This window comes from Dicentrarchus labrax, unplaced genomic scaffold (assembly GCF_905237075.1).
Source record: "Dicentrarchus labrax unplaced genomic scaffold, dlabrax2021, whole genome shotgun sequence".
Classification (NCBI taxonomy): domain Eukaryota; kingdom Metazoa; phylum Chordata; class Actinopteri; family Moronidae; genus Dicentrarchus; species Dicentrarchus labrax.
This window is the reverse complement of record NW_026136721.1, coordinates 5,215,895-5,230,069: the sequence shown is the minus strand read 5'-3', so window position 1 is coordinate 5,230,069 and position 14,175 is coordinate 5,215,895. Positions and strand designations below refer to the sequence as shown.

Below are 14,175 nucleotides of genomic sequence, written 5' to 3'. Positions count from 1 at the left end.
AAACTCCAACTTCATTTCATCACAGCACAGAGACAGCTCTGGTTAAAGTTAATAATGACCTTTTGATTACTTCCGACAATGGACTTGTCTCTGTACTTGTATTATTAGATCTTAGTGCTGCATTTGTTATTTGCAATAATATTCTTTTACAGAGACTTGAGCATCAAATTGGTTTTAAAGGAACCGCACTAAGCTGGTTTAGGTCATACTTATCAATATTGTTCTGTTTGTACATGTTAACGATGAATCTTCCATAAATACTACAGTTATTCATGGAGTTCCACAAGGTTCTGTACTTGGACCAATTCTATTCACTTTATATATGCTTCCCTTAGGCAACATTATTAGGAAACACTCCATTAACTTTCATTGTTATGCAGATAATACACAGTTATATTTATCTATCAAGCCCGATGAATTTAAGCCGAAGCCTCGTTTAGAGCTACACATTTTCTGATAAAGAAGAAGAAGGCATTTTCAGACGAAGACATTTTCAAAGAAGCAATGATGATAATTGCTAACACTGTACTTTAAGACAAGAAAAATGGAACTGATCTAATCTCCACTCTCTCCGATGTCCAACTGGGGGCATCTACGATGGCAAGACGAGTGGCGGCTATGTCCGGTAACTTGGCCGATCAGCTGGACCGGGATCTGGCGAAGTGCAGGTGGTTCAGCATCCAGTGCGACGAGTCCGTGGACAGCAGCAGTACAGTGCAGCTGTTGGTCTTTATCCGGATGGTTTTTGGTGATTTCTCCACAAAAGAAGAACTCCTGACACTACTGCCCCTAAAGACAGCTAAGAGTGGAGTTGACATTTATAATGCGGGGAAGGAGTTTTCCGTGCAGAAAAAGGTACCATTGGAAAACCTGGTAGCGGTGACTACAGACGGGGCTCCTGCAGGTCCATACAGGTTTCATCGCTCACTGAAACTGAATTTCTGAAGGAACCACTGCATCATTCACTAGCAGGCTATATGTGCAAAAGTGATCGGCTTTGGGCATGTGATGACTCCCGTTGTGAAAATCATAAACAGCATCCGCTGCTAAGCGAAACAGCACAAGATATTCAAGGTGCTATTGGAGGAGATGTCAGCTGAATATGCTGACCTGCTGCTACACACAGAAATCCGATGGCTCAGCAGAGGATGAGTTTTACTTCGTTTTTTGTCACTTTTGGGTGAAATCAAAGAGTTCATGCAGGACACAGAGTGGACACTTGACCTTGCATTATTAACAGACATTATTGAGAAACTAAACCACTTGAACTGCGAGCTGGAAGGCAAAGGTAAGACTGTTGTTAATATGATAAGTGCTTTAAATGCATTTAAAGCCAAGATGAACATTTTCTCTGTGCATTTACAGAGAAAAAAAGTGCTGCACTTTCCCTCTGTGTAGTGGGTGCTGAAAGACAATGCTTCTGCATCTGAGACATTTGACAAAGAGTTTGAAAATAGGTTTTGTGACCTTGATCAGCTTGAGCCATGTGTGTCTTTCATTTCCAATCCTTTCATGAACGTGGACATAACATGCATTGCTGAGCAACTAAGTGCAGCATTCAACTTGGATGCTGGACAGGTGGAGATTGAAATCCTAACATTGCAACATGACCTCCACCTCACAGCCTACCAGGCTGCACCAAACTTTTTGTGCCTTGTTGACACAGAAAAGTACAGTGGTGTATGCACAGCAGCTATGAAGGTTGCCAGCGTGTTTGGTTCAACTTATCTCTGTGAATCAACTCAGAGTTGCAGTGTCAAGTTACACACCAGATTACAATGCACTGGTGAACAGCATGTCTTCCCACTAACAAAGAAACAGATACCAGATGTTGTCAGTGGCAACATGGCAGTGCCATGGCAAAGTTGAATTAAAATATTGAAACATTGTGTTCATGAAATGTAACAGATAATATCACTGATATTATTGTTATTATTATTAATATTATTATTACTACAGTTACTATTATTACTATTGTCACTGCTCATTGTCCCCCATCGTTGCTGTTGTCGTAATCATCTTCTTCATTGTCTCTCTCTCTCTCTCTCTCTCTCCCCCCCAACTGGTTGAGGCAGACGACCACCCACCTAGAGCCGAAAGGTCGGTCCTAGGTTTCTGCCTCTTAACAGGCAGTTTTTCCTTGCCCCCGTGGCCAAGTGCTTGCTCATGGTGGTACTGTTGGGTCTCTGTCAATGTTATTAGGAGTTCGGTCGAGACCTGCTCTATTTGAAAAGTGTCCTGAGATAACTTCTGTTATGAATTGGCGCTATACAAATAAAATTTAATTGAAAAATTTAATTAACAGATATGTTGTTGAAAATGCAGCAGCATTTTTCTTAAACATTACATTATTGAAAACTTTTTCAAACATGGTGCAACATAGTTCATGATTTGTTAAAATGGCTTGTGAAAATGGGACATTTTTCCAATGAAATGTTGTACAAGGGATCATCAGAAAATTTAAACAATTCCTGAGATTAATTTTAAAATAAAAATTTTGTGGAAATGAGATCATAATCGCATCGCAGCGCTTACTTCCTGTTGCCAGTAGGTGGTGCTCTCACTATATCTGAATATTGTCATGTAGACGTGTTCAGGGCGGGACTATTATCAAACGTGTGAAGTTTCATTGAGATTGGACCATGTACACTGAAGTTGTGAGGACGTGTTCAGGGTGGGACTGTTACAGAATTTGTGAAGTTTAGTGGACATTGGACATTGTACACTGAAGTATTGAGTACTATCTGTTTTATGGCCAATCGGCGGAATTCAACACATCGTCACAGGCACACGGTTCGACGTATAGTCACAAATAGCACAACGTTTGATCAGCAAACTGTACTGACCAATTTTGACATTAATCCGATAAATTCCCTAGTAGGAGTTCATTGAAATACAATGCAAAAAAAAGTTTGCAAAATGCAGGAACTGGCTTCACAGTTTGACATTTGATTCAACCTGGCCAACTTTGACGACACGCCACAGACACGCCCTTCAACGTACATGCACAAATAGCACAATTTTTAATCAACAACCTTTTTTAATTGTACTGACCAATTTTGAAGCAGATCAGATGAATTCCCTAGGAGGAGTTCTTTCAAATACAACGCGAAAAATCACAGAAAATGGCTGCGAAATCCAATGTGACCAAATTTGACGGCATGCCACGGACACGCCGTTCAACATACAGTCACAAATAGCACAACTTTTAATCAGCAATGTTTTTTGACTGTACTGTCCAATTTTGAAGCAGATCCGATAAATTCCCTAGGAGGAGTTTGTTCAAATACAAGGCGAAAAATTCAACAAAAATCACCACGGAATTCAAAATGGCCAACTTTGACGGCACGCCACAGACACGCCCTTCAGTGTACATGCACAAATAGCACTACTTTTAATGATGATGCAGAGATATAAACTTCTTCATTTTAAAGAGCACCACCTTGTGGCCTAAAATTGTGCACGATGCCTAAGGAAGACATGGGGAACTATGGACCCAATCTTGGTGTCAATCGGACATACCAATGTGGAGAAATGGTCCACTTCCTTTTTTAACAAAACATTTACAGGAAGTGCTAATTTTATAACGTGCTTATTTTTTTTAATTTTTTGCCAGGACAGTCCTCAGATGCTACGTGAAGAATTTTGTGCGAATCGGACAAAGCGCATAGGAGGAACACCAAAAAGTAGTTTATGGACATTTTGCGCTCTAACGAAAAAAAATATAGGCGGAAGTGGGCATGGCCTATATGGGGAGATACAGCTCCATTCACCGTGGATATAAGGTTTTTGAATGTGCGATAATCTCTCTCTCACGCGCGATGCAGCCCCAAACTTGCAAAGATCCTCCACCATGCTTCACTGTTGACGTTAGATGGGTGTACCTGGGTCCCACTGGTTTCTGCCAGTTCTGTGCTGATGGCACTGCTGGACATCTTTCGATTTCGAAGGGAAATAGGCTTGATGTGTTTTTCATCAAGTTTCCTTGGCCAACCACTGCATCTACGATCCTCAACGTTTGTTTCTTTGTTTCAAGAAAAACACGTTTCTTTGTGCTTTTTCAAAAGAGCTTGAACAGCACATCTTAAAACCCCAGTCTGCTTTGAAATCTTTGTCTTGGAGAGACCTAGCTGATGCACATGTCTCAGTCTTGCAATGGTGAATGACCTGTGACATGAAACTGTCCCCCACAACCTCACCTTGGTAGCAGAGTTTGGCTGTTCCTTACCCTGTTTTAAGCCTTCTACACAGCTGTTTCTGTTTCTGTTTCTGTTGATGACTGAGTTTCCTACCTAGATTTGTCTACACATTACAAATCTCAATGCACTTGCAAATCTGTGAACAGATTTCCTGTACACAAATCTCTGTACATATTTATATATTCTTTTACATATTTACATAACTGATTATGCACATAGAGGTTGAGATACAGTTGCACAACTCTCCACTCACATTTGTACGTAGTTCTACAACAATAATGAACCCATATTTTTCCTAGTCCCTGCCAGTACATGTTCTTAAGCATTCTGGATCAACTGGAGAGTGTTAAGGGACTTATTGGGGCAACCTGATACTAAGGAATTGCAGTATTCCAGCCTAGACGTAACAAATTCATGGGCTAGTTTTTTTGCATGGTTTTGTGACAGGATGTATTTAAGGAAATATCCTGATAAAAGATAACTCCAAGATTCCTGAATGTGGTGCTGGAGGCCAAAGTAATGCCATCTAGAGTAATTATATCTTCAGATAAAGTTTCGGAGGTGTTTGGGGCCAAGTACAAGAACTTTGAAGGGCAGAAAATTGCAGGACATCCATGTTTTTATGTCCTTATGGCATATTGATCAGCTTGATCAATATAATTGGGGAACATCTGCATAACAAATGCATTTTTCTCGAATCCAGATAAATACTTTATCGTATTGGCCTTGCGTCCAGACGGATACGGCGTTTTTGGGGTGTGAAAACTGTATTTTTTGGAAACCGCCTCTCTAGCCTTTAATCTCAGCCGCCGCCGCTAGACGCGTCATCACAACAACAACAACAATGGCGGACTACTACTACTTGTTTGTAAACAGCGCATGCTCCATGGCTTCTCTTCCGGTTTTAGTGTATTGGTGTGGCGGTGTCACAGCGCCACATACAGGCCTGGCATATGTACTACAGTGTTTTGGGTCGTTGCAGTGAATCCGCGTGGACGCAGATATTTTCTGGAAACGACGGGCGTGTTTACGGAGATTTTTCTTGAAACAACATCGTATTGGGTGAGGCCGCGTATTCATGAGGACAGGCCCTTAGAGAGAAGGGGGGGGGTCAGATATAGGTCTATAGTTGACTAAAGCCCCTTGATTGACAGTGATTTTTATTTAGAAAAGATTTATTGGGGGGACTTTTTCAGAAGTTGGAAGGGACTCGTCTCTTCTGCCCCCTCTCCAATTTACCTATTCTGTAGTTTACGTATGAGGACATGTTGGCCTAAAAGGTAGATTGTATATTCCTGTACATTATATTTACATCCTGTAAATTACATGTTCATAAAATCCCTCCAATTTCCCCCTCTGTGTCTATCTGTGTAGGTGCTACTAAACAGTCCCAAACTAATTGAAGAGGAGAAAGCCAAAATGGCGACAAAGGAAAAAGCTTTGAAAGAAAAAGAAGGAAAGAAGCCATTGAATAAAACTAACAACACAGTGAATGGGACTGGTGGAACACCCATACATGTCAACACTCTGCAGGTAAACACAACTTAGCCAAATGGACTAGCATTTCTGTTGTTTACTTTAAATGTAATAAGCATGATATGTATCCTTGAAGATTAGATCATATTATCACAGTAAATTATATGTAATGTAAAAAAACTCTAATAAGCTCATTTTGGTTCATCTGAAGCTTTTAAGGAACAAGAGTACTACATGAAAAATAGCAATGAACTAGCGCCATAGCAAGTATTCTTAATGATCAGAATGTGTTATTGTAATTGCAAAATTGCAATTTGCAGTAACGTGCAGGCTGATTCTGTTATGTTAACCAGAGAAAGCAGAATACAAACTCGGTTACAATTTCCAGAGGCAGGCTTTATTGAGAACCAGGGAATGAAATGGTGATGTGAAGTGCCTGCTGGCAGTGGTGAGAGGATATGGCTGAGACCCAGGCAGAGTGGAACTGAAGATGGAGGCAGCATGGCAGATAAGGAGCAGGCAGGTAGCTGAAGTGAAGGTGATGATCCTGGGGCACGGGAAAAGTTCACTGCACGAACGGGGAAAAACTTCTCTTAAAAGGAGCATTTCACCCGTGGAAACATTAATATTTATTGAAAGTGGGTTATATATGTAGTCGGAATGTAACATACATTTTGAATTTGGTGCCTATTTGACCGAGAAAAGACAGAAAGTGACTTTAGGGCACATTTGTATTAAAGACAACAACTCCCACAATGCACAGCTCCGCAAGCCGCTCCCACTAACACTATCAAGGACTACAACAATGTGAATGTAAACCATTTATTTACAGAAATATATCAACAACAACAAAAATATATGTTAACAATGACAGTTATAGTTCCTCCTGAGCGTCCTCAACTCCTTGGTGCCCGCAGTACTGGCCATCTGGAGCTGGACATTTCTGTCGGATAGCCTGCACTACATAAGCGGGTAAAACGACGCCTTGACCCAATCTCTCACCTTGCAGGACCCATTCCAGAAAGGCTGTTAGGCGATATTGTCTACAAGACATTGAGCACACAGTTAGCGATGCATGGTCTTTGTGTTTAGCGTGCCACAAGCTGTTTGTGCAGTAAAGAAGCTAACGTTAGTTCAGTTGGCTGACCATCATACTTTTGAAATTTCTTCCATATTACATTGATTACCATAGTCCTAACGTCTGGCTCGCTAGCGCCTCCGCTTAGCTTCCAAACAAGATGGCGGTTATATTTCTTAGTTTCTGCAGGTGAAGTCCCACCCACTGATCTGTAATAGGTCTGTAGCGTGAGTGAAAAAAAAACGAGGAAGTAGTGTTTGTAGTCTCACCCCCTCTGCAGAGATATGAGACTTCCTGCTTCCGATGACGCAAAATGACGATTTTTACATCATTGGAAGCAGGAAGTACAACACTAAAATCCTTATTTCTCCCCTCTCCGGGGAAGTGAGGGAATGATGCACGACCATTCAAAAATATCACTGGGGTTCTAATGATACAAAGCTTAATGCAAATGGGTAAACTGTCCCTTTAAAGTTCTCTAACTGGCCAAGAAAGTTACTACCAGGCTTGTAGAGACAACGATCTGGCAGAGAGTGGATGGAGAACCAGGGTTTATATACTGCAGGGCTGATGAGTTGATTACTGGCAGGTTTGAGCACTCAGACAGGTAAGCAGGTAATCGGGGAGAGTGGGAGAAGTCCAAACACACACACACAGACAGAGAGACAGGGAAACCAGGGAGGAGAAAACTCTAGCAACTACCGACTATAACAGATTCTCAAATTGTCTTCTTAAGCTTTATCTTTATATCTTGTTAAAAATGCTGCATTGCCCTCATAAACAAAGTATAGTAAGTATAATAGATAAAGAATTATGGTCCGAGCATGCTTGCCTGGGGGATGGACTAAACTAGAAAGCTGTAAGACAAGACTGAACCCATTTGATGACTCTTTCTTTATACAGCAAAATGCCATGCCAAGACTTTATTGAGTCAGTCTCTGTTTTTTACCAGGTGGTAGAAACTCGCTGTAAGAAAGTTTGCACCTCCAAGTCAGACCTTCGCTCCAATGACTTCAGCATCGTGGGATCTTTACCTCGAGACTTTGAACTTTCCAATTTTGACTGTTATGGTAAACCAGTTGAAGTGACAGGGGCCCTCAAGTCCCAGAACAAAGCCAACAAGAAACCCCCACCACCCAAACCTGTCATACCCGCTGCTGCCAAACGCATTGACCTCTATGCAAGAGCCCTCTTTCCCTTCTCCTTCCTCTTCTTCAATGTCGTCTACTGGTCTGTCTATCTGTGAGAGGGAGAGGAAGATACTAGGGTGGAAATTAAGTGGTTTGTATCCTGTTGTGGACAAATGTAGTATGTAGTGAACTAGTGGTGGCTATACTGGTAAAATCAAGATTTCTAACATTTCAGAGCCATGTTTTCAGAGCTGCAGAGACTGCTGTGGTACCCTGGAGAGACCACAGCTACACAACCTTGGAGAGGTTGGCTTGAGCCAGTAGGCACTGCATGTGTGTCTCTGTCTGATACAGGACATTGTGCTTAGAGTAAACTAATCATCGCTGTGGTTACCCTACGCAATACCCTAATGCTTTTTACTAGGATTACTGGTAACAATTCAAAATGGCCAACATTAACTGAATAAGACATAAAAAAGAAAATACAAGAATATAGACAGAATAAATGTATTGTAAAAGAAAAAACATTTCAATAAGTCATTAAATATAACTATTCATTTTTATTGTATAAGTCCTCATTTTGAAAGATTATCAGTGCCATTATGACTATATATATATATTTATATATATGAATCCTTTACTTACAAGATATCTCATTATTAGTTGTATTAGTTAGCTTTAGAAGCTTTTTAGATTCATGAGAATGTGACCAAACTGTTCAGATGTCATTTACACCTAGCTGATCCGATCAACAGCGGAATTATCAGATGGCACTCTGATCTGATTCTGTAAGGCATTCTGTTTGCATGTGTTTTCCTGATCAAGATAAACCAGATAGAGGTCACATGTCAGTACCAAAGGCAAATAGGGTCTGATACCAATAGAGTAGTGTACTAATCTAAGTAACCCTAAGTCCCAGAGTGACTTAAGATGGTGTTCCATTTAGTTCCATTTCAGAGCCTGAACCACACCAATAGTGAACTACTCTCAAGCTTCTAGACGGTTTCTCTATGGTTAAGGGTTCAGCATGTTTTAAACGAACCAGTTTGTACTAAGTGTTGTCCAACCATTTCTAAATTCAAAAGTGGTTCTAAATGTTCTCATTGGAAGGCCTGCTCTCATAAACAGGGGCTAGATGGAATGAATCATACAAATGTGGATAACAATGCATGCTTTCAAACTGCCTCTCCTTAACGGTGTTCATGCTGTTGGTTGTTCACATGAAAAGTGTAAAGACTGAAACAAGAGAGCTTGAGAGAGAAGTTAAAATCCTGCCTACTTTCACACCTCCACACACTTGGTTACTTACTAGTGGGCATGATCAGTGTTCTTCAAAAATTTTGGTTTGTGTTCTGTAGGATCCTTTAGTCACTATTGAACTGTGCAGAACTGTTGGGTGCTTTCACACCTACCCAGTTTGGTTTGGTTCAAACTCTGGTGTGTTTCAGTTCTTTTAGATTGATGTGAAAGGACATGATTTTTTTGTGATGTGATTTTAGTATGAATTTGTATGCTAAACTAAAGGTCCAGTATGTAGGATTTATTGCCATCTAGCAGTAAAATTGCAGATTTCAACCAACTGAATACCACTCACCTTACCATCCCATTCTAAGCATGTAGGTTAAACTACAGTGGTGGCGAAAGTTCTCATTTGGGCTCCTGTATAAAAATGGTGGAGCTGCTCCCTCTGCAGATAAAAACAGCTCATCCTAAGGTAACGAACATAAACTAATAAAAACTTACGTATGCATATTATATTCCATTTCTGCCAATAGATCCTTCTAAGTATTACACATTGGACCTTTAAATCCATGCAGCCCATCGACTGACCATAGGAACTGTCAACAAAGCAATATGTATAAAGTTTTAAGATTATATGATAACCATGGTACCACAAATGCACATCATTATAAATAAATGTGTGTATATATATAGTATATACACTTAGATTTATATATATTTATATTTACATAGATTTATTTTTATTTTATTTTTATTTTTTGTTTTTTATGGTAACAGACATTTGGTCATGCCACACTTTAATAATTATTTCATATATTGTCCCATACCTAGAATGGGTAGAAATATATGAACTAATATGAACAGAGCAGGTCACAAACTCCATTTTACTGTCCCTGCATACCAAGACATACATCAACATACGAGATGATCATTTATAAATATATAAATTGCTCAGCAGATTGCTGTCTTGACAGTTCATGATCAGATGATGGTTTAAATACATTTATTTATTTATTTATTTTTTAAAGGCGCCTCTCTGAGCACTCGAGGAACACCGTACAATACATAAAAATAAAAAAACAGTAAGAAATAAGAAACAGACAGGAAAAAGACAATGTAGAATAATAGTTAACTCCGGTTGGTCTGCTTTGTTTTTACACCATAAATGAACTGCTCCAGAATTGTATTGTAAGTGGATATGGACTTTCCTCTTCAGGTGGTCACAGTCCAGTTGTTTGGTCCACAAAAGAGTTCAGTTGATTGCTTTTACATGCTTTTTAAGTTTTTAGTCTGCCCATTTAACTGCAGATTACCATGAACAAAATATGATAACATGCTTTTCTGGCTCTTGCACCAATTAATCTATGTTCTTGGATCGCATGCTGTTCATAAAGTTATACATACATGGTTTTTATACCATACCTTTTTATACCATACGTCCTCCTGATTGAGTTGGCGAGAGAGGGAGATAAACTATAAATAGCTTAAACATTAAGATAGTCTTCCTGATGGAATTTGCGCTCGGCTTCATTAGAACATTCCACCATATAGAGATCATTAGATCCCTATATTCTAGAATGGTAGCTAACTGCTAGAGCACTTCTGGTGTTATATTACACTGAGGTTTTAAGCACCAGTTAAGCTTGGCATCCAGCTGCTGCACTATGTATCATATGCCCTTTCTTAAAATATATTGCTATGTTATCAAAAAACAGTCTTCAGACAAGTAAACACAGCACTGCTAAGTATTTGAAATTATTTTTTTTAGGAAAGTTCAATACAAGTTATTTTACCCAGGATGTGTTATATTTTTTGATCAAATGATCAAACAGGAAAGAGGACAAAAATAACTGAAGAGAAGAACCTCTTTGTAATTTTTTTTTGTGAGCCACTTGTAACATGGATTTTGAAAGTGCTATATGCTGTAAATAAAGACTATATTATTCATCCTTATTTACTTTGAGAACCTGACTGTATCAAAGGGAAATATGTTCTTCCACTGTCAGGGAGTGACATCGGTTCTTATTACCATTATGATCTTTAAAGTTATGGGAAATTGCATTATTTGTGAATGCATCTGTATGTTTACACTTGATTTACATTGTGTTTCTCCACACATCATTTTAAATGCCAAAAAATGTTCAATAATTGTTGAAAATAACAATGGTCCAATGTACAGATAAGAAGACAAGCATGGGGTCTTGCCACTGACATTAAGGTGAGACAATTACATGACACGAATGCAGCAGCAGTCAGGTCCCATATGTCAAAGCATGTCAAAAGAATGTATCAAAAAGTGAGCACTTTAATGGCTGTGTGAAGAATAATGATGGGAATTGGAGGCTTAGATTAAAAAATGAGTACTTGCATTTTATATATTCTAAAATGAAAAAGCAAAAACAATGAACCAATACATGCAGGAAATTTAGACTTACCTTTACCTGTGTGCTGTGCTTGCTTTTCTAGCTTTTGCATGGCGAGTATAAATGAAAGTTAACTGTTTAAAAATTAAAGCAACATTATGTAACTTTTCTACCTTAAAATAACAGCTTCACTACCATTTTGATGTTTCACTGAGTTGTAATAAGGTGAATAGTGCCTCTGTCATTCCCACTCTGTGCCCAGTACGGCTGTTCTTGCACTAACTTTATGTTCCAGGTCACAACAAGTACACTTAGCAGTAAGCCACACACTCTGTCACCGATTCTGGTGAAACTGGAGCATATTATAATGGAATAATTGTTTACTGGTTTTCCCTTTGATGTACTCTAGCTGCTCCACCTCAACTTTGTGATTTACAGTTTCCTGATGGGCAGTAAAGTAGCTGCTGCCGAATGTAGCCGAGCTAGTTAACTAAGCCACACTGCCCACCTGGACTGGGGGCTCAAAGCACCGGGGGAATGTTGATGTTTAAACTGGCAGCACCGGAGCTTTCGGCTGCAGGAGGTGGACGTTTTCAGGCCTGGGGCAGGGATAGGAATCGTAACCAGACTTAGCAGCTTCTAGCTAACAGAAGATGCCAAAGAGGAGGAAGTTAAGAAGAGAAAAGGTGAAAGAAACCCCTAGATAAGAGTAAATGTGTGACTTTATTTGTTGGTGAAAGCTTGGTGAAATAAAAGGCTGCAGACAGATGTTCTTGCTGTTGTACTAGTAAGTTATAATAGCTGGCTTGCTCTGTGTGATGTTGTGTTTGGCTGTGTTCCTGGGTGACTTGCTAGTTTTTGATCCTAAGTAGTGTAATCATAACAAATGCACATGTAAAGCTGTTCATATTTCTGTGCTTAAATTGCAAGTACCAAATCTTACACAATGTTGCTTTAAACAACAGGAGCTCAGGAAGGCTACACTGCCACCCCGTGGATTCATGTGCAACTGCTAGATTACACTGAGGGATTTAAGTTTTTTTGTTCTTTCTCAGATAAGTAAAATAATTTTGCTAATTTAAGTATTTTACTAATGGATAATTTTTTTTTGTCATTTACAATGCAAGTTTGCAGAATGAAATTAAGATATTGCTCTCTATGAGCTACTTTTAAAACAAAAATACTGATGATCTTCTGGGGGGTTTTAATCACTGCTATAGTGTCAGAATCAGAAATACTTTAATAACCCCAGGGGAAAATTACTTTTGTTACAAACTCCAGATATACATACAATATATAATAAGAACATATATATAAAGATATATATATATCTATATATATTCATATATAAAAGGTAAAATGTACAGTTTGAAATGTGCAAAAAGTGCAAAAATGATTATCCGTGTTTGAGGTCTATAGTTTGATGACCACAGGCAGGAATGACTTCCTGTGGCACTCTGTGGTGCATCTGGGTGAGAGGAGTCTTCTGCTGAAGGTGCTCCTCTGCTGGGCCAGTGTGTCATAGAGCGGGTGTGTGACATTGTCCAAGATAGAATGAAGCCTGGACAGCATCCTCCTCTCTGCCACGGTTGTCAGAGTGTCCAGCTCCTCCCCCACGACATCACCGGCCCTCTTGATCAGTTTATTTAGTCTGTTGGTGACTGCAACCTACAGCCCACTGCCCCAGCATGTGACAGCAAAGAAAATCGCACTGGCCACAACAGACTCGTAAAACATCCTCAGCATCGTCCGGCAGATGTTAAGGGACCTCGGCCTCCTCAGGAAAAAGAGTCGGCTTTGGCCCTACTTGTAGACCGCCTCTGTGTTTCTGGTCCAGTCCAACTTATTATTAAAGTACACCCCCAGGTACTTATATTCCTCTACAGTGTCCACAGGGACCCCCTGGATGGAAACATCTTGTCCTGGGCCATGGTCATCCTATGCCAGATTGGAATATTTCTAGTCAGGATGCTTTCTATATTGCTAGGGTCTGTTTGTGAGCAAGTCCAATATCCAGTTGCAGAGTGTGGTACTCAGGCCTACACATTCATACAGTGATGGCATGGGCTGCCATGCAAGGTGCCAACTGCTCACCAGAACGGAAACTAATCATTCATACACATTCATACACCGATGCACAGCATCGGGAGCAATTTGGGGTTCAGTGTCTTGCTCAAGGACACTTCAAAATGCAGCCATCCTTCCGATTAGTGGACAACCCGCTCTGCCTCTGAGCCACAGCAATTTTTACTTTAAGGTTTACATCTCTCAACTTATATCTCATATCCACTTTTATCATTTCACCGGCTAAAAGCTTTGTGTACACCTGGTGTGAAGTATACATAAAGGGCACACATTCTATAATAAATACCATTTATGTGTGTGAGAAGACGTACATGGTTTTTGTGTTCACACATCATTTATCAAATCAAATCAAATCAAATCAAGTTTATTTGTATAGCCCTTTACAATAGCCGAAAGGTACCCAAAGTGCTTTACAACAAAGCCATGAAACAATACATAACACATATATAATATACAAATACAATTTAAAGTGCTGTAGTGCTGCAGCACTGCAGGGTATTAAAAGCCTTCCAGAAATGCACAGAAAGGAGCAGATAAAAAGAGTACACCTAAGAGACAGTACTGTCCTAGTCAGAATTAAATGCTAATCTAAAAAAGTGGGT

General features: G+C 39.7%; 1 protein-coding gene across 4 annotated transcripts in view; it reads left to right on the top strand.

The window, feature by feature from the left end:
- Positions 1–11,078, top strand: part of LOC127355481 (glycine receptor subunit beta-like) — a 47,771-nt gene extending 36,693 nt beyond the window's left edge. For all 4 annotated transcript variants that reach the window (XM_051386418.1, XM_051386414.1, XM_051386417.1 and 1 more), the window contains 2 exons: positions 5,574–5,732; positions 7,706–11,078. In XM_051386418.1, the coding sequence (XP_051242378.1) occupies positions 5,574–5,732; positions 7,706–7,999 (453 nt within the window). In that variant the 3' untranslated portion in view covers positions 8,000–11,078. The remainder of the gene's footprint in view (positions 1–5,573; positions 5,733–7,705) is intronic.
- Positions 11,079–14,175: the final 3,097 nt, after the last annotated feature.